This window comes from Perognathus longimembris, chromosome 21, assembly GCF_023159225.1.
Source record: "Perognathus longimembris pacificus isolate PPM17 chromosome 21, ASM2315922v1, whole genome shotgun sequence".
NCBI classification, from domain to species: domain Eukaryota; kingdom Metazoa; phylum Chordata; class Mammalia; order Rodentia; family Heteromyidae; genus Perognathus; species Perognathus longimembris.
The window spans coordinates 22810179-22830960 of NC_063181.1; the positions used below are offsets into that span (position 1 = coordinate 22810179).

At 36.8% G+C, this 20782-nt stretch overlaps 1 protein-coding gene across 4 annotated transcripts in view; it reads left to right on the plus strand.

The window, feature by feature from the left end:
* The window catches only part of Tenm3 (teneurin transmembrane protein 3), a 585882-nt gene that overhangs the window by 156504 nt on the left and 408596 nt on the right, over nucleotides 1-20782 (plus strand). For 2 of the 4 annotated variants that reach the window (XM_048330894.1, XM_048330897.1), the window contains exon 1: nucleotides 2311-3968. The exons of 1 other annotated variant lie outside the window; for it this stretch is intronic. In XM_048330894.1, coding sequence (XP_048186851.1) covers nucleotides 3737-3968 — 232 coding nt within the window. In that variant the 5' untranslated portion in view covers nucleotides 2311-3736. Of the gene's footprint in view, nucleotides 1-2310; nucleotides 3969-20782 lie in introns of those variants that run through there. One more of the 4 variants, XM_048330895.1, reaches the window with a different exon arrangement.

A 20782-nucleotide genomic window follows, 5' to 3' on the forward strand; every position in this document is an offset into this window, starting at 1 on the left:
TTATCTTACAATTCTGGAAGCAGGCAGACTTCATTCCATAAAATTAAATTAGCTTTCTACTAGGCTACACAGAGGATTTTTTTAATTTAAATTTTATTGTAAAGGTGATGTATATAGGAGGTACAATTACATAAGTCAGGTAGTGAGTGTATTTCTTTTTGAACAGTGTTACACTTCCCTCATTTCCTCCCACTTTTTCCCCTCTTGACTCCCGTCCTCAACGTTATAAAGTTCACTTTCAACTTACTATCTAGTAAGTATCACTGCTGAATTGGCTCACCCTTTGTCCCACCGTTTCTGTGATTCTCTTTTCACTTCCCAAATCAGAAAAATATATATATAAGACAAAGCGTACAGAAATCAAAAATAGTAACAAAAGGGAATAAACCAAAGGGAAGAAAGAAAGAAAGAAAAAAAGAAAATAACCAAAAACAGTACAATAAAAAGCATCTTGTTTCCATTCTTGGAGTTCGTTTCCATAAGCATCATTTTATGTGGTCAAATGCAGATAGGTATTGAGCCGTTGTGATCCTCTCCTAAGAATATCCTCTTTTGTTCTCTGAGCAAATGCTTAGAGTGCTGTTTAATTAATCATGTCCATGTGTAATTACTTGTCTTTTACTATTTATTGGTTTAACTTGTAGATTTATAGTCATATTCTAGTTATTACAAATGAGGGAAATGATGAAGCCTATGTTTTGAGGGGAGTTTTCTTTGCTTACTGTTTTTTTTTCCCCAAATCTTTTCATTTCCTTATGAATAGAACAATGCTATCCTTTCTAAGGAAGCGTAGAATGTTTATTATACCACATTTTCTTAATCCATTTATCCACTGAGGGGCATCTGAGTTGATTTGGGGTTTTTGTTCTTACTTAGAAGTTACTCACCTTGTGAGGTGAGGAGAGACAGAGCAACAGAAAAGCAATTGATTAGTTGACAGGTATCCATTTTTGGTTGTTTTTTGTTTCTTTTTGTTCTTTTTTTTTTTTTTTTTTTTTTTTTACCAATACTGGGCTTTCAATTTAAGGCCTCATATTTTTGCTTAGCTTTATCCACTTAAGACTGGGACTCTAACACTTGAGCCATACCTCTACTCCAGCTTTCTGCTAATTAGTTGGATATAGGTTTCTTAGATTTCACTGCTTGGGCTAGTTTTGAACCAGGAGCCTGAGCTCTCAGCGTTCTGAGTAGCTAGGATCACAGGTACGAGATATCAACACCTTGTGGGGATTATTTTGTTTTTATGAGGATTAAAACAAAAAGACTACCATTGTCATGCCAATTCAAAGTGGCTCATAATCTCTATTTCAGGTAGTCAAGAACATCAGATAAAAATAGATTAGTGATGAGGGATCTGTACAGACTCCATTTTTATTTTTATTTTGCTCCAAGGAACCTAGTCAAAATAATTGTCTCTTGTAATTTTTATTTAACAGCTCTATTGGAAAGAATGTCTCTGAGAGAAGGAATCTTCTTTTATTCATTCTTCATCTCTCTGCATCTGTAATAGACCCTAATGTATAGTTGTCATGCAAGAATGACTAAAGATCTAAAGAAACTTTTGTGTTGTATTGAGAAGGAAGTCCTGGTTTATTGTTTCAGTCTTGTTGTTTCCATCACCATATCTTAAAATGATCTATGATTTTTAACTAAAAGCAAAGATATAATTGAGAATTGAAGTATTATAAAGAGCTATTACAAGAATTTTTAGGAGAGTAATGGAGAATTGAATCGGAAGAAGACAAAGAACAATGTCAATTGTTTTATAGTGATTAGAAAGTGAAATGGAGATATGGATACATGAAGGTACTAACATATTAGCAACTGATTTGAAGGGCTTAACTCCATTCAAACTGCTTGTGAGGAGACCCTTGTTGGCTATTTGGGCAGGAGTACTACAGAAGGATGTAGTTTGGTTTAAGAGGTAGCATAGAAGAACAATTTAAACCTTTCTAAGCATAGCTTTGGAGTTCTGTAATTCTAGCCCAGAGAGGTTTGCCATTTTCTTCTTCCTTCTTTTCTTTCTTTCTTTTCTTTCTTTCTTTCTTTCTTTCTTTCTTTCTTTATTTCTTTCTTTCCTCCCTTCCTCCCTTCCTTCCTTCCCCTCTCCTCCCTCTCCCCCTCCCTCCCTCCCTCCCTCCTTCTTCCCTCCCTCCCTCCCTTCCTCCCTTCCTTCCTCCCTCCCTCCCTTCCTTCCTTCCTTCCTTCCTTCCTTCCTTCCTTCCTTCCTTCCTTCCTTCCTTCCTTCCTTCCTTCCTTTCTTTCTTTCCTTCTTTCCCTCTTTCTTTCTGTCTTTCTTTCTTTTCTTCTTTCCCTCTTTCCTTCACTCTCTCTCTCTCTTTCTTCTTTTTTTTTTGTATCTGGACAGAAGGTGAAAGCTATTAAATGACAGGTCTAGGAGTTGTTGTACTAAGCAGAATGAGTCAAAACTTGTTGACAACTGTGTTGTAAGCTGAGTTGACAAGGGAGAATCAGATCAGCTACAAGATTCCAAACTGAGAGCACATGAAACAACCTTGTGGTGTGTCTATTGGTAGCAAATGAAAGAGAGAAAGTAAGACATCCTTCAGCAGAGGGACTGAATGTTAAAGAAAATACATAAATAGAAATCACAGCCCTAAGAATATGGAACCAAAGAAGAGACCTGGGGCTTGCCAAGAGTAATTTATTTCTCGTTGATTATAGAATCACCCAAATAAAAACTAAATTTAGGACAGTAGAATTGGGGTGGGTTGGGGCTGAAGACAAAGCCTTCAGGGACCTTCAGATTTAAGGAAAGGACACAATGAGAAAGAGAAAGACAACACAGAATCATTTGGAACACTGATTAGCCCTGGGCATTTCTTCTCCCTCTTCCAGGCCTCAGCTCTCATTCAGCAGAACCTTTCTGCTCGCCCTTTCCACTGTCAGTTCAGCAAATTCTAGAAAAAAAGAGAGTTGCTAAGCAAACAAACACGATTTGCCTTGCTTCTTCTAACTTATTCTTGCTAAGGGCAGTTGCAGAAAACTACTCCCATCAAATTAGTCACTTGAATTGCCTTAAATATCAGTAGCACTGATTGAGTTCATTTGCTAGAGAGGAAAATGCATTTTAAGGAGCAGGGTATATGAGAAAGGGGCCAATTCTTTCCACAGTTCAAGACGTTCAGGTCTTTAAGACATTAAAATTGCCCTCTGAAGGAAACTAATAAACTATTCAGTGCATTTGATGAACTTTCAGCTGGAAGAAGCTCCCAATTTCATCCTTTTCTTAAAATAAAATTGAAAAATAAATAATAATAAAAGTTTTAATTAGGAAAAACAAGTAACGTATTTGTGCATAAAGAAAACACTACCAGATGAAACTTTTCCATTGTGGAGAATATAATATGATCGAGGCCAATTTTTAGCTGGCTTCTATAGTAACATTTGAGCTTTAGGCTAATTTTTTTTTCTTACAAAAACTGGAGACAGTAATTTAAACAAATATGTATAGCTTTCATTAGCTGAATATGTTACAGTGATCTTACAAATATTAAATTTTTATTGGAAGAAAGAAAGATTTCTAGATAGGCAAAACTGTTGCATTTTTTCCCCACCATCCTCTGTCCAGAAGGGTAGAGCACAGTCAGTTTTCAGATGCGTATTATGCTGACATCATGCCAACCTTTTATCTTTACAGAGAGGCCAGTGAGACTTGAACTCTGAGCATAATTTGTAACAAGCAGGACTGATGTGCGCAGAGAAGGAATGAAGTATGGATGTGAAAGAACGTAGGCCTTACTGCTCCCTGACCAAGAGCAGACGAGAGAAAGAACGGCGCTATACAAATTCTTCAGCAGACAATGACGAGTGTAGGGTCCCTACGCAGAAGTCTTATAGTTCCAGTGAAACCCTGAAAGCTTTTGATCACGATTCCTCGAGGCTGCTCTATGGAAACAGAGTAAAGGATTTGGTTCACAGAGAAGCAGACGAGTATACTAGACAAGGTAGGTAACTGTTCTAGTAAAACAAGGCATGCCCAAATGTTGCTAACTTGCAGGTGTCACTTCTCCCTGTCCCCACTCCACCCTCGCCCTGCCAGGAATTTTGGCAAGATTATTTTCTAATTTTTATGTCCTCCAATTGGTTCCAATTAATTAAATGGTCACACTGTATTCCAATTTCGAGATTAGAAAGCCATGTATGGCACATTGGCCCTCAGACGTGAACACTGACACAATGTAGAAAGTAATCCCCCAGCTCCATGTTTATAGGTGAGGTTTATGGGTCACACATGTCCATGCATTGTGAACATAAGCCTGGAATTCAAGCCTCTGGGGCTCCTTCTTAGATGGATACAGACATTGCTTTTATAGTTAGGACTGATTCAAGGGAAAGAGGCCATGGCCTAGGACAGTCACCTGTCCTAAGAATGATGATCCTAGATACTCTCATGATCACACCAGCCCAGCTCTGCATAGTAACCCATGTTATATAAGATCCTGACACCAAAAGCTTCTATTTTATTGCTCCCAGGCAACCTGGCACTTTTAAATGACACCATAAAAGATTTTACTTTCCTGTAATATACTCTATTATAGCTTGGTCATTTGCATAAGTTTGTTGAACATTTTTACACTCCCTTTTCTGCCTGCATATCCTACCAGTAAAATAATGACTTCTGTAGCTTTATTTCATAATGCTAAACCAAACAATTTCACATTTAAGACAATAGTCTAAGGAGGCATACAGAGTTGTATTTTGTTTCATCTAATGCAGTCTTAAAGTAAAAATAAAACCCTCTTACATTTGGTTTTGAGTATTACAACTTACGGATCACTTCATGCCCCTTCGCTAATTAATCCAGAAGTGAGAAAAAATAAATTAAGCAACATTAATAAGTATATCTATTCTTTCCTAGTCAATTTTCAGACCATGTGGCTCAGAGTTTGATATTAGGAAGGAACAAATTGAAGGGTAGGTGATAGGAGGCAAGTTGTTCAGGAGTCTGAAAAATCCCCATGATTCTTTTCTCTACTGCGTTGTAGAAAGGGCCCTCCTAACTACATTCAGATAGTATCCACTCATCCATACCAGTTTGCATCAACGAAAGTTCATTTGATTTTCTAAAAAGAGATTTTTCCCCCCTTTAAAGCCCACCTCAATACTAGCTTTGAATCATATGAAAGGACAAAACAAAATAGCTTCGAGTTGTCAATTCATTACATAAAGGGAGCAATAGAAAAATTTTTTAAAAACTGAAATACAAACAGTAGCAAAGAGAATTGACTTCACTGTCCCATGTACTATCACTCTACATCTGACTTTTTTCCATCTCATATTATCTGTACAGCTGAAATAAATAATCCACACACATGTTTTTCACCAGTTAAAAAGAAAATAGTAGGTGTAGTGTAGAAATGGGTGCAGTCAGACTCCAAGTACGATGCTTTGCTTTTTGAAACAAACCTCACTGTTGCATGCCCTGTGTATGGGGGTGAAGGCAGTGGGGATCCCCACATGGTGGAGAAAAATAGCAGCACATGTGGCAGATGCCTAGAGCAGGCTCATCTCCACCCCAAGCAAGCATTTCACTTTGGCAGAACAGAGGATGCTTCAAGAAGGTTAAAAATAGCACACTGAAATTTTCACCTCCTAGGCAGCGTTAATCCAGCGCAGACGGTTGTTGACGACATTGGCAGCACCATCTGTGGAGAAACCCTGGAACCCAAGTTCATAGGGGATCACATAGTACTATTCCTCAGCTCCTCCTCCTGACACAGGGATGGTTAAGGAAAGGGACAAAGGAAAGAGAAAGTGAGCCAGGCAGCAGATGGAGACCTCTTGTTAGGAGCTGAATGGAGTAGTGAGAAGTGGTTTAAAGCAGAAGGGAAAGGAGAGGCAGCAGTGCAGGGTTTGATGATGCTGTGATTCACTTGACAGACATGTTCCTCACTCAGAATTTATGTAAAGCATGAGGGGAACTTATCACTATTTCTAGCAAACAGGTATCGATACCTTTCTGAATACGATGCTTAAGCAGGTTGTAGGAGGGTAGGTCTCCATGTTTGCTTTCTTTCATAGATAGAGAATTTAGGGTTTGGCGAGTCCATGGCTAGTGCATATCAAACTGGGACTTGAACCTAAGCCAGTCATCTTCCTCTACTAGTCCGGCTTTGTATCTGTGCAGTTGCCAAAGCTAAACACAGGCAATTCGGTGTAGTAATTGCCCCCTTAGCTTATTGGAGTTGATTTTCTTCCACTCTGTGTTAACGTGATGATGGTGTGAATATAGTGAGCAAGCAGAAGATACATAATGGAAATAGAGCAGATCTGATTTTGTAATGAGGTGGATGAAGGAGAGAGAAACATTGCAAATAGTTTTCTTTCCCTGTGTTTGGATCTGGGGAGTGTTAGTAGCAGGAAAAGTAGGTGTAGGAGAGAATGAATAAGGCAAGTCCTCTATCAGATTATGTTTTCCTTGAGCAAGCATAATGAAAAAAAATCTTTCCAGGCTTTCATTTTCTTTGAACACGACAAATGTCAATTTTTCCTCACTGACTATTATGCTGTGGGATTAATTATTTAATTGACAAAATGTGCTTCCTGCCACAGCTACTGACATCATACACAATAAAAATGAAAGATTAAAAATATTAATAGCAGCCAGAGATCTTTGAAACAATTCCAAGGAATCATGCTAATTTAGCTTGTCCAGAGAGATTTTTAGTCTCAGATTTACTTATACCTTGAATGACATAAGGAAAATGCTGCTTTCGCTGAAAGAAAGGCTGAGACAAGACCTCTGTTAGTGCAATTACATAGAAAGTCAGAATGGAATAAGAGGTGTTCGGGTTTTTTTTATATATATATTTGTATCAACCAATTTTATGGCCCATCATCAAACTTGATTCTAGTCATTTTTGTATGGCTTCACTGACTGGCAGGTAACTACCGTTAATTACATGTTGTATTTAGATACTAAAAAGCTAGGGTTGTTTCATCTTCAGTGGTGCGTTATGTGACCAGTTCTCACATAGATGTCCTCTCTCCCAATTTAAATCTCTTCATGGGGTTTGCTGGAAATGGAAATACTTACTCTTTCAACAGCTGTAGAGCTCTCAGTAGGTGTAATAGGGTTGGAGTAACAATAGTGTTTTACATTCTTGGATACTATTTTGTTTGATTCATCTTTAAAGGGAATTTATCCCATCAGGTCTGAAATACATTTCCCTATACAACAGCTGCTTAAGATCATTCGGCAGTTTTGGAGGAAGGATAAAAGGAAAGATCTCCCACCCCACCCCCACCCCTGTGGTTGCTCTCTGTGCTATGCTTGTGCCTAAAGTATGCTTATCAAAATCCAGCAAGGAATTTTGGCCCTGAGGGGGAATTTTGAAATGATATAATGTCTGAAAATAAGAATACTTTTGATCCTTCGAGCCATAAGTGCAAGGATTAAAAACAAAACAAAACAAAACAACAACAACAAAAAAGCCACCTTTAAGACAGTCCTAATCCAATGTGCTAGAGAGTAACCCAGTGTTGAGGTTGTGAACTGCAGGATTTTTAAATGAAAAGATTAGCATCTAATCTTAATTTCAATAATAGAAAACGAGAAGGTTATTGGTTGTTGTTTTTTAAATTTGAAAGCCAGCATCCTATCTGTTTTTATATAAGTGACATCAAGAGAGAAGATTTATTTGCAAAGATGCAAAGGAATGGAGGAAGGCAGATTGACAGACTGGTTGCCAAATGTGACTCATGCCATCTTCCCTAGGAGTGTGGTTCCACCCACAGAAGCCCATCTTTTCAAAACTCGCCTTCTCTTCCATTATCCCATTATCAACAGTGGCCAGCAGATTCCACAAACATTGTTTATTCTTCTTCTGTCATGACACGATTGGATCAGGATCAGTTCAGGATCAGTTTAGTGGGGGAAGGGGAGGAAGACTTTTCTAGTGGGCTACATCCTGAGTCCTAGTCTTTTTGTTGTTGTTTGCCATACTGGAGACCCAGAGGAGGACCTTGAGCATGCTAGGTAAGCAATTTGCCACTAAGCAACACCCCAGCCCTAGTCTACCTTTTATGCAATATCCCAGATACAAACCTGTCCCTTATAAAAAAGAAAAAGAAACAAGTGAATATTACAAGAGTCTAGACTTCTATAAATACATACCCAGGGTTTTGGCATGGTTAGTAGCCTGAAAGATAGCTCATCCCTCACTTCTCTCAGCTGACTCTTTCCATCATCTGGGCTGAGCAGTGATTAAGAATGCAAAATCAAGGATGCAAATGTGGTCTGGATCTATTAAGGTCCTGAAGGACCTAGTTGAAGCAAGTACTTGTCCCTTTAGAGCAAATAAAAACTCTGAATGGAGTAAAGATCACAAGGAATGCTATGACTTGATGCCTACAGAGAGAGGCTGGGCTGGCCTACTCCTCTGAAGGGCCATACCTGAGTGAATGTCACTTTAAAGAAGCAGCTGGTTTGCTTTACCCCTCAGAAACTGGAGAAACCTAAATAGATGTGTTCATCCACTCTTAATATTAGGAGAATACTTGACTTGGAAGCAGGGAGTGGAAAGACTTTTCCCTAAATTCCATCAGGACTTCCCACAGTCTCTGAATGAAAGGAAACAGCATGCTTAATGCCACCTAACAAGCAGGAAGTGTGATGGAATGAAGAATGATAAGGAAGCACACTATGGAAACATGCAGTGGCGATAAAGAGAACCTATGACTCAAACAAAAAAAATTACTATAACCCAAGAACAACAATAACAAAAAACCTATAAAGCCACCAATAAAACTAATAATGCCAGTCAATCACTAAAGGGGGAAAAAGCCATAGTTTATACACTAAAAAATAAAATAGGCTGGAAGGTGTAGCTCAGCTTAGCATTTTTGAAGTTATAAATTCAATCATCAAAATACAAGTGTATAGACAGACAAAATTTGCTAATGAAGAGGCTTAAACATGGTTGAAATCCAAACTAATGATTTTGAATAAATACCTAAGAAGAAAACAATACAAAATTAAGATGAAACACACACACACACACACACATTACTAAGCATATCCTAGGAAAATTGTTTAACTTTAAGGACAAAGATGTTTTCCAAGATTATACAGAAGGGAAAAAAAGCTAATTTATTTATTACTGACAAAGAAAAGTAAGACCAATAAGGATTTTTTTCCTCAACATCAATTGAGGCTTAAAGACAGTGCTTGAAGCCTCCCAAGAACCCCCACATAGGGACTGGAAAAGACATTGTAGGAAAAGAAAGTTGTCATTTCTTACCTGCCACTAAGGTTCATGACTGAGGTTCTGACGACAAAAGACCAGTGAACAAGAGAAGAGCATACAAATGTATTAATGTTTTGCCCACCCAAAGAAGCAAACCCGTGTATGTACTTTGATAATCCCAAAGGTGAAGGGACAGGTAGAGTATGATCTGATGATAATGTAGGGCCATAGGAACTTTCTCTTTGACCCCTTGAAGTTTTACTAAGTTGAATCTATAATACAAACAGACAACAAACAGATAATCATACAAGTTTATTAACATACAGTCCTATGAGAATCATGCAAGGTATGGAACTCAAAGAGCCAGATGGTTAAAGCTTAAATAGCATTGTAGACTGCAGAGAAAAGTCTGGGCTTGGAGCCTCTGAGGGAAGGTAGTGAGAGGCTTTGGAAGAAAGGAAGGAAATGCACAGTGAACAAAGACCATTTTGCTATGCAAATAAGGCCCCTTAAGTAACCACCCTCCAAGAATAGATGGTTGTTTGTGGCAGTCTCTTTGGAGTCAATGTCAGATCTTAGGTCTTCTCTTCTCATAAATTAATGTTTTCTATTTAGGGAGATATCAGTAGGGATCCAGGACAATTCCATTCCTTCTGTAGCAAATGCCATTAGTCAGGTAAGACAACCTTGCAAAGCCTATGTATTCAAATTCTTCTCTGCATTCTTGTATCTTCAGAGGGAAAAAGGGATATTTCTTTCCATCAGGAATAGGAAAGGAGTGTCTAATGGGGATCATGTAACTTGCTTTCAGGGAGAATATCTGAGGGTAACTTTCCTAAGTTTTATGTCTTGCTTCAAGGGAGTGGGGAGAGGAAAAGGAGAGAGAAGGAGAGAAGAATCTCTTTGCTTTTATTGTTTCCTCAAATGCCAAGTTGCTCTGTTGAGTAGTGTGTCCTGAACCCATCAAGATCATTCATCTCTCAAAAGAAATTATATATGTATATGTATGTGTGTATAAATATATATAATGCAAATATTCAATGATTATTTTTATAAGGTGCACCATGGTATTCAGGGAGAAATATAAACAATGAGAATTGTGACAAAGGAAGAGAACAAGAGAACAATCATCTCTGAGGCATGTATAGTTAAATCTTAAGTGGTAATCATAGACCAATTGGAAATGACTTAAGGAACATGGTGAGAGAAACCATAATAAAGGCTGGACCTTAAACAAAAATTCAATAAATATTTGGGGGAAAGTGGTAGGGAGAATTTAAAGGGTTCTAAAATCTCATCTCTTCTGAAGAGGGAAAGGGAAACAGGAAATAGAGCTTTTGCTTTGGTAAAGGAATATAATTGCTATCTTGCATTCATATAATAATGAAAAACATGTATTTGAATATGAATGTGGGGAGAGGAAAGGTAATCATTAGTGGAATGAAAAAGGCACAATGGACCTACCTAATTAGCAGAGGAAAGGGAATGACTAGCAATCTGACCAAATTAGCAAAAACAGCTCCCAGGAAAAAAGAGGAAACCAGGAAAATCATGAATAATCATAAAACAAGATGGAAAGAATCAAATCTTTACAACATACTGCATGAAATGTAAATGTACTGAATTTTGACATAAACTGTCTGATTGGTTCATAAATGCTATTAGTATTAATGAGGAACACATGGAAAATGACACAAAGAATCGAGAATAAAGACAGGCTGATAAATGAAAACAAAAAGAAAAGAAAATATATCACTTTTATTAATAGGAAAGGTAGAATTTATTTTTAAAAACTTTAAATAGAGCTTGGAAGGTAGCTCAGTGGTAGAGCCTTATGTAGCATTTTTCAGGTTCTGGGATTGATCCCCAGCCATACAAAACAAGTAAACAAACTCAAATTATCTGTAAACACAATAAGGAGAAGCCTTGAGCAAATGACAGAAGAGACACTGCACCAAGAATGAACACTACTAAAACAACACAGTAACCAAATTTCTACAGCAAGAACGATTAGAAAAAAGATAGGTCATAAAAATAAAATTTTTGTGAGATGTTTTATTTCACTCGCTTCAGAAATAGGCTGACCTGAAAGGTTAAAAGTAAGAGAGCAATTACATAATAATAACAGCAGAAGTCATAATCATAGCTGTTGTAGTAACAAAGTTAAGATAAAAAAGAAAAAACAATCTCACCTTTGCTCAAGGATGATTATGGCTATCACTAATGATATGAAGCAACAGAAAATACTGAACATAAAATTCCCCTTCCAAAATCTATGACAGATAGTAGAAACTGTAATCATAGGAAAAAAATGCACTGCTAAGGAATCTAAAGAATACATACCAATGAAGAAGAAATTTACTAAAAATCTGAAGAAGTAAATATTTTGGAAAAATAAAGTTAAAACTGAAATGGTAAAGAACCAAACATGAGAGAAAATACTAAGTGAGAGCATGAGGCCCTGAGTTCAAGTCCCAGAGGCAGTATCAAAAATATAAAAAATTAAAAAGCTAATATTTTAAACAGATTAGTAAAGTACAGGAGCCTTTTCATGATCCTAGTTAAGGAACCATTAGAACAAAAACAAGGAGAGGCAAAAAACCCTAACAGTTAAATGAGACTATTCTAATCTGTGAATTGCAAAAATATGAAGGATATTTTTAATCAGAAAATATGGTTAACCCACTTATTTTAGAACATGTATAAAATCTGGAAAAACCAATCACCTCATAAAAGGTTAGATGGTGATTGAGAGCTGCCAGATAGTTTCCTGGATGAATTTTACATAACCTTTAAAGTCAAGCTAACTCTACTACTTAAAAGGTTCCTTAGTACCACACATAGCTTCCATCCCAAATACATGTAGAATCAAAACTCATGAAGACAGGGTAACCTTGATGACAAAACTTTATTAAAATAATGCAGAGATGCTACATGCACCATAACGGTTTCTCAATATGTGAGTAAAATTTTTAAACAATTTTCATGTAGGAATTTGGCAATATATAAAAAGAATAATATTCTAAGCCAATTTAGTAACCAAGTGTTTTCTAATCCTTGCAGATATCATGCAAGACGTTTTTAGTATTAGGAAATCTACTAACCTAATTAGGTTGATAAATCAAAGTAGGAAAACATGATCTTATCAACCTGTTTTAGATAAGATTTAGAAACAATTCTTCATTAAAATAAAGCTCACTACATAAAAAAGAAGAAAAATTGTAATAATTACATTTAAAATGATTATTGCAAAATTTAAATGGCATTCTAACTGGTGAGACATGAGAGCTTTTCAGTTAAAATCGGGTGCTTAAGAATGGGGCTCATAATATCACAATTATTATTCAAAATTGTTTAAATGTTTGGTAATTACAAAAAGGGATGAAAATTAAGTAACTGATATCTATTTTGGGAAAAAGTGAAAATCAGTTCTTTGGCTCAATACATGGTAAATTGAGATTATGCCAGGTGTTTCTAGAAGTAAATGAATAGAACTGGAAGTGAATTCAGTACCTGAACGAACATAAGATAAATAGATAGATGACAAAGTTAATGTAGCATATGAGCGAAGACTGCAGGTTCTGGATCCGGATGACTTGTGTTTGGATCCCAGCTTTGCTATTCATTAGCTTACTGGCAGGTTCCCTAGTCTTGGCCAAAAAACTTGCTTAGACAAATTACTGAGTTTTCCTGTTCTTCAATTTTGCTTTTTGTCTTTTGGATTTTTTTTCTTGAGACAGTCTTACTATGTAGCCCGGGCTGATGTCGTATTTGGGATCCATAACTTTCAGCCTCTGAAGTGCTTAGATAGGTTAAAAACCAGCATCACAATATCTGATCCTTCCGTGTTCTCATATGCAGATTGAGCTACATATAGAAAATGAGTAAATATACTTAAACTGCTTAGAATAATGTCTGATACCTGTTGTGTGTTAGTATTAAGCAGTCATAATATATTTAAGCAACAATTGTTGAGATTTAGAAGCCAAAAAATATCCTATCAAAGAGGCAACAAGGACTATGAAACTCTTCAGAATAACTTTTATAAGCATGACATGGGACCCAATATAAAGGAGTCAATAAAATATCTTCGAAAGACAAAATAAGATCAAAATGAATAGAAAGGTGAAAAGACGAATGCCTTGAAGATGTCAGTTCTCAAAAAAAAAAGGCATACAACTCAAAGGTATTAAATAATAATCAAATGAACTAAGTTAAGTAGTGTTAATTGGAGTATGAGTAAATTGGTCTGAAATAAGTAATGAGAAAATACTTGAAAGAAACATTGTGAGGTTAAAATGGTCTTGGATAATTTCTAAGATGCTGTGAAACCCTGTAGTCACGTCTATATATCATCAAGTATTAACAAATAGCTCATCAGAATATACTAAAAGTTCAGAACTAGTCTGAGTATATAGGAAAATTTAACATAAAACAAATTTTTTGTTGTTGTTCAGTAGGATTTGATAAATGGTGCTGGCACAACTGTTTATCCATCTGGAAGAATATGAAATTGGACCCATATCTCTCAGTATATTCAAAAATAAATTCAGATGGATTAAAGACAAATGTAAAAAATAAAGCTCTAAGAATTCTAGAAGTTAATTTGGGAAACTGAATTGTACAGGCATGATGAACCACAAACAGGAGAAAGCTCCAAACAGTGACTTAAACCCCCAAGTCAACTATTTTCTTAACAAATAATTCCAAAAGTAGACTGTACAGAGATCTAAAGATGCAACCACGGACCCAGGTTTCTTCTATCTTTTTTTGCTCTTCCATCCTTAGCATGGCTTTTATCCTGTGGCTCCCAGGTGGCTGTTGTACTTTCATATTTCTGTTGAAATAAGAATGAACACAGGTGAGAAGGGCTCTCCTCCACATTGGGCTGTTTCTTTTCACTCCCACGAGACTCCTTCCTACATCTTTTTTTTTTCTTTTTCCAGAACTGTGTTTCATGGTCTTTCTTAGCTGCAGGAGAAGGGGAAATGTATACTATTTTTACTTTCCAGTCTCTATAAGAGAAGGCAACAAGGAGAAAGTAGCTATGAAAGCACTCAACCTGGTCCCAGGACTGTATAGGAACCTCAAGAGGAGGGAACATCATTTCAATAGGAACAGAAAGCCCAGAAGAAATTTATTTCGATTTAAAACCTTTTGTATGTAAATTAAAATACCCAGAAACAAAAATGATATATTAGGGAAAAGTACTTTTTGTTGTTTTTTTCTTTTTGTGTAGTTAGTAAGGCTTAAATTCCTAAGTGTCCGAGTGCTGTCCCTTAGAATTTTCGCTTCAGGCTAATGCTCTATCACTTAAGCCACAGCTCCATTTCCAGCCTTTGGGTGGCTAATTAGAGATAAGAGTCTCTCAGACTTTTCTGCCTGAGGCTGGCTTGAAGCTGGGATCCTCAGATCTCTGTCTCCTGACTAGATAGAATTACAAGCCTGAGCTGCTGGCCCAGAGGAAAACGTATTTCTAATCCATGTGGCATGTATCTAGTTTATAACTAAAATACACCAAGTAACTTCTACAAGTTGAAAACAGAAAAATAGGGGGAAAACAGGTGAATAGACAATTCACAAAAGTGAATTTGAAATGGCTGGTAAGCATAAAAAGGTAAATCAATTTTCCTTTGAGCCTGGGAAAGGCAACAGCTAATTCCAAGTTCTATATTCCCACTACACAACTCCTAGTCTTCATTGACCTTCATTGACCTTCATAGACCCTATTGACCATTGCCCAACCCTTTAATCATCAGTAGTTTGCTTTCAAATTTTCCACCATTATGGTAAACAGAATTCATCCTGGAATATCTTATATGGGTAGAATAGGGAGTGTAGTTTCCAAAGAGATGTCCCAGCTCCTGAGTGCTGTTGATCCAATTCTTCAGATAACTCGATGTTGATACAGCTAGTTCATGTTCTTCTGTCCTAATGGTTGGTTGCAATTCAGGATTCGCTCCAGACATTGTCTTCATGAATGAAGATGCATCAGAAGATGATATCATGCTTTTTAGAGTGGTTTTGTGCCTTTTTTTTTTTTTGAGACAAAGTCTCACTATGTGATTTAGGTCAGTCTTGAACTCTTTCTGCCTCCACCTCACTTAGTTTAGGGATGAAATATAAACCCAAAGTTTCTGGTGATAAAAGAAATTCTAATCCACATGATTCATACTTTACCCAGAGCCTTTTATTTTTTTCTAGTCCTGGGGCTTGAACTCAGGGCCTGGTCTCTGTCTCTGAGCCTCTTTACGTTCAAGGCTACCACTCTACCACTTGAGCCACAGTACCACTTCTGGATTTTTCTGAATAGTTTATTGGAGATAAGCATAGGTTGGCTTTTAACTATGATCCTTAGATCTCAGCCACCTGATTAGTTAGGATTACAGGCATGAACCAGTGCCCAGCTCAGAGTCTTTTTGCTTTTCCATTTCATTCTGCTTTTGATGCCATTGTTTTCAGGTTTATCTCATGCTCTGCTGTGCTGCCTTTTCCCTGCCTTTACATATACATACCTTTATAATTCTCTTAGGAGGCAAAAACCAGTAAGACCTAGACATGTTAAAATGTCCACACAGTCAAGAGCTGGTGAGGTCCAGGGCTAGGAATATCAATATTGCATCAAATCATCTCTATTCTACCTTCTCATCTTCTTGATTTCCACTCATAAGTCTCCTTAAATAAAATGCTAAACATGTCATAGAATGTCTTTACAACTTTGATGTAGACAAAATATTTTAGAAATGCTATTTAAAAAAGCTAAATGTGCACATGAATACACAATAATAAGGTACAGAAGACAGAATGTTCAAAAACTAAAAAAAGAAAGAAAAAAGAAAGAAGAGAGGTCTCTTGTTTCCATATCTTGGGAATTTGTCTGAATGTGTATATTATTTTATGTTAATATGAAGAAACACTTAGGCATTGCACTTTTGTGTTTCTCTCCCAAGAGTATCCTCTTTGGTCTCACTGTGTGTGAGTATCTAGAATCCTGTGTAATTAGTCACATCCCAGTGTATACATCTTCAGAAGGGTTGGAAGAAGGATATAGAACTCGAAGGATAAAGGGTAAAAAGTGTAGCAGTGGAGCTCAATGGATGGACAATGATGAAAGTGAACTATACAACTAATGGATGGAGACAAGAGGGAGAGATTGGGAGAGAGTGAGGGAAGAGAGGACACTGTATGAAAGGAAATGTACTCATTACCTGACTCATGTAATTGTAGTCCCTCTGTACATCACCTCTATATTAATAATAAAGTAAATAATAATAAAAAATTAAATGTGAAAGAACAACCTCTTAAATTAAGACTTCATAACAATTAAACAGTTAATACTTTTCAAAAAATTAAAAGGCAATCTATGCTTTGGGAAAAATTGTGTATGTTTTTGAAAAATGATGCTTATATACAATAATAGTAAATATAAAGAAGTTACAGGATTAATACTAAAAGGTAAGACAATTTGAAAATGAACAAAATATCTTCTAATAGAAGTGCCATATTAAAGATACATGGCTCTCTAATAAGAACAAGAAAAAGTGCCAAATTAATATCCAATGATATAATACTTGCCCACTAGAATAGCAAAAATTAACAATAATCAAAGTGAGTCAGGCACTGGTGGCTCACACCTGTAATCCTAGCTACTCAGGAGGATGAAACTTGAGGATCACGATTCAAAGCCAGCTAGGGCAGGAAAGTCCATGACATTCTTATCTCCAATTAATCACCAGAAAACCAGAAGTGAAGCTGTGGCTCAAAATGGTAGAGCACTAGCCTTGAGCAAAAAAGCTCAAGGACAGCACCCAGACCCTAAGTTCAAGCCTCATAACTGACAACAAAATTTTAAAAAATCAAAGTGCATTATATTCATGTGTGAAAGTATCATATTGAAACCTATTATTTTTATGATTAATATGTGCTACAAAAATCCTGCACAGTTACATATTCCTATAATCCCACAAGGCAGAGACTCAAGAATCATGAGTTCAAGACCAACCTGGACTACATAGAGAGATCCTAATTCAAAGTATCAAGTCAAAGCTAAAACAAAGTAAAGACCCCAGCACTAAATACTGGAGCTGATATCTAATATCAGTGGCACAACAACTTTGGAAAATGGCTCTTCCTTATATAAAGTTTAAAAAAGTTTATCTGAGAAATGCTATGCAAAGCAAATGTAAATTTATCTTCTTGGCCACTTTACCCATCATAGGCCTCACAGTAAAATCACCAAGTGAATGCATACAATAAAATGTAGTAGATTCATACAAGAGAACATGACTTGGCCATGCTAAAAGATCCAACAATGTGGAAGGATTTCAGAAACACTCCATTAATCAAAAGGACCTAGAGTATGTAGTCTGGGACTCCCTTGGTATAATATTCACAGAACTGACAAAACGAATTTCTCATATAAGCAAGCAGAGCTGCGGTTGCCTGTGAGGGTGGAGATTGCCTGGTGGGCAGGCTGGAGATGTGCCAGGTCTAGTTTGGGCTTGTGGTAGATACATTTCTTAAAACTCATGGAAGTGTCTGCTTTAGATCTGTGAATTTCACTGCCTATGAAATGTACCTCAACAAGAACATTACAACAAAAACGAAGCTAGACATGTCCAAACATCTGTAGCTGAGTAACGGCAAATAGAGGGGCTGTGTTATTCCTCTTATCCAACTCTCATCCAGGGTGAGATTCCACGCAGGGCTGTGGGTACAGTCACATGGTCTCTACTGAGCCGTAACCACAATCATCTCTTAAAAACAGCCTGGGCTGCCGATGGGCCACAGAGGTTTTGGTGGATAAAGACATTTTGCCCATTATAATAATAGTGCACATGACACAGCCAGTACTGCTTGGAGAGAATAAAGAGCTGGTGGCAGATCACTGGGAACATGCTTTTCAAAGAGTTTCATCAGATTTCAAATTTAAAATGGCCTGTTTCAGTTCTTAGATACAGATTGCTTGGGGAAGGGAAGTCATTTCACTGCTAGAATATTACTAAAACGCGAAAGTCATTTTTAAGTGTTTCTATATGCTGTATGTTCTAGGTAGGTCAAAAGAACTTAATTTTCTTTTAAGATTTAGAACATAAAGATTATAATTTTTCAAATGTTACCTCCTAGTATTGGATAAATGTAAAAATAGTATTAATAATTCCTTTGATTAAATGCTAATTATGTTTCTGCACTATTTTTACTGCTGTGTTGGAAGTGAAATGAATTACTTTTCTTATTCTTCCTTAGTTTTATTTATCTGTATATTTTGCACTATGAAAATATATTAAGCCCTCAGGCATGTTGGCAATGGTGAAGAGGAAGATTCTAGCGCCAAAAGGAAAATACTTTTAATTTTGAAGACTGAAATTTGGTTTAGTCTTGGATGCCATTACAGTGAAGAATGAGACTAATCCCATACTTCAAAAGAAATATGACCATATGGTCTGACCATTCAACACTTAATACCACCATGAATTTCTAGTTAGACCCCCAATTTCTCACTTCCCCAGTGCCCGCCAAGCCTCTTGTCATCAGACAAACACGAAAGGAATCCTAACCCCCTTTCCATGTTTTCTGAAATATTACTGCTGAAAAAAAACCAAAATGTATGTGTGCATGTGTACATAATTTTGTAAAAGAAGACAAAAAATAAAGCTTGAAACATTCATCAGATCTACTAGGCTAATTACTGAAACTCTAAAGTTTATTACTTTCAAACATTAACTACTTAAAATGATTCATTTAGAGATCAAAATGATTAATCCTTCTCAGTCACTATAAATGTCAGCGGCAGGATTAAAGGATTTAGGTGGTCATGTGTACTCAACCTTAAATTTCTGTACTAAAGACACAAGTTAAATGGCTTCGGTTTATCATTGTTTCATGTTAATGTTTTTCCCTTTAACTCCTTCTTTTAGCTCCCCTGCCTAACTGATTGTTAACTAATTTTGGCTGTTAAGTAGGCAAAGGCCTCTTTCTGGGTTGGCAGCCAACCTGCTTTGTAGATTACCTACCAGAAGGTGTGAGTAGATAGATGTAGCTTAGAGCCCTCCTTGGGACACAGTGGGGGTAATCCTTTCCCCTGCCTCGGCCTTTATTGGTCTGATGTCTTGAGCCCTCAGCTTATTGCTAAACTTGTATCCTGTTTCTTGCCAAGTTGCCAATTTTGGATCCACATTGTGAATCACTGTGGTGCTGCTTCAGTCACAATTATTAAACACCTGCTGCTTCCTGCCAAACCAGATGCATATTTATACCAATACCTACTGCAGTCTGACTATCAGATACCAGCAGATAGGTGGTTGGGTATATTATCATCTCAGACTGTTCTTAAGGAATAATTACTAAATCAAAATAAGAAGCAAATTTATTTTTCAAGGAAAGCTTTTGATAAGGAAACATTTTTCAGATGATTGCTCTAATTACAAATAGTTCCTAAAATCACCCTTTAAAATCGTGGAGCTTAAGAGATGCTCTTGCTCCACAAGTCACTGGGATTCACCATCTATCTAATTTTTCTTAAACCTTGCCTTCAGTTTCCATGTGTGCCTCTTCTGGAAACTTCACAAATCTTAACTTGAAGAAAATGCTATGCATTCTAATCCTGCTTTCTCTGCTTTCGAAAATACCAGAAGTTCTCCTTGTCACTCACCTCCTCCGGTTGACCTTGAACCTCACCTCTAATTTCTACCAAGCAGAGGGGCCCCTTTGAAGCTGCATGCCAGATGTGCAAAGGATATGTCCTCCACGCACTTCCACTGGGCAAGCCTTTTAAGTAATAAACAAGGTTCACAGGGGTCATTGGCAGTGTCCTTTGGGAATTGGGAATGATCAGTGTTTACAAGACCCTTCTAAAGCAAAAGCAAATCAAAATACATTTATTTACTGAGATGTTACATAACCAAGGAGCCTTTGGAAATGAAAATTTGAAGACCTAGGGAAACTTGCCTGGTTTAGAGTTTGGAAAATGGACTGACATTTAGAAATGTGAGTAGACACATTTTATAGATATGGATTATATGTAGACACAAGGTACATAATAGATGATATGTATTCTCCATAATATATAAAATACACAATATATATTATACATACAGAACCTACTTCCTTTTTTGTCTCATTTGACTTTGATTTTATTTTTCAAAATTGGCAGAAGGCTGCCCTCTAAGTGTAAAGTACACATACACACACACACACACACACACACACACACACACACACACACACACACACACCTACCAAGATAGATAGATAGACAGATAGATAGATAGATAGCAACTTCAGGGTAGTTGTTCTCACACCAGTAAAATAAGTGGTGGCTACTTCTTCAAAAACAAAACAAAACCTTTTATTGTAAATGTGATGTACAGAGGAGTTATAGTTCTATAAGGAAGGTAACAAATACATTTCTTTTGAACAGTATTACCCCTCATTTCTCCCATTTCCCCACTCCAACTCCCCCCACCCCAAGTTGTAAAGTTCATTTCCAACATAGTGTCTAGTGAGTATCACTGTTGCATTGGTTCACCCTTTGTCCCACCTTTTCTGTGATTCCCTTCCCGTCTCTAAAT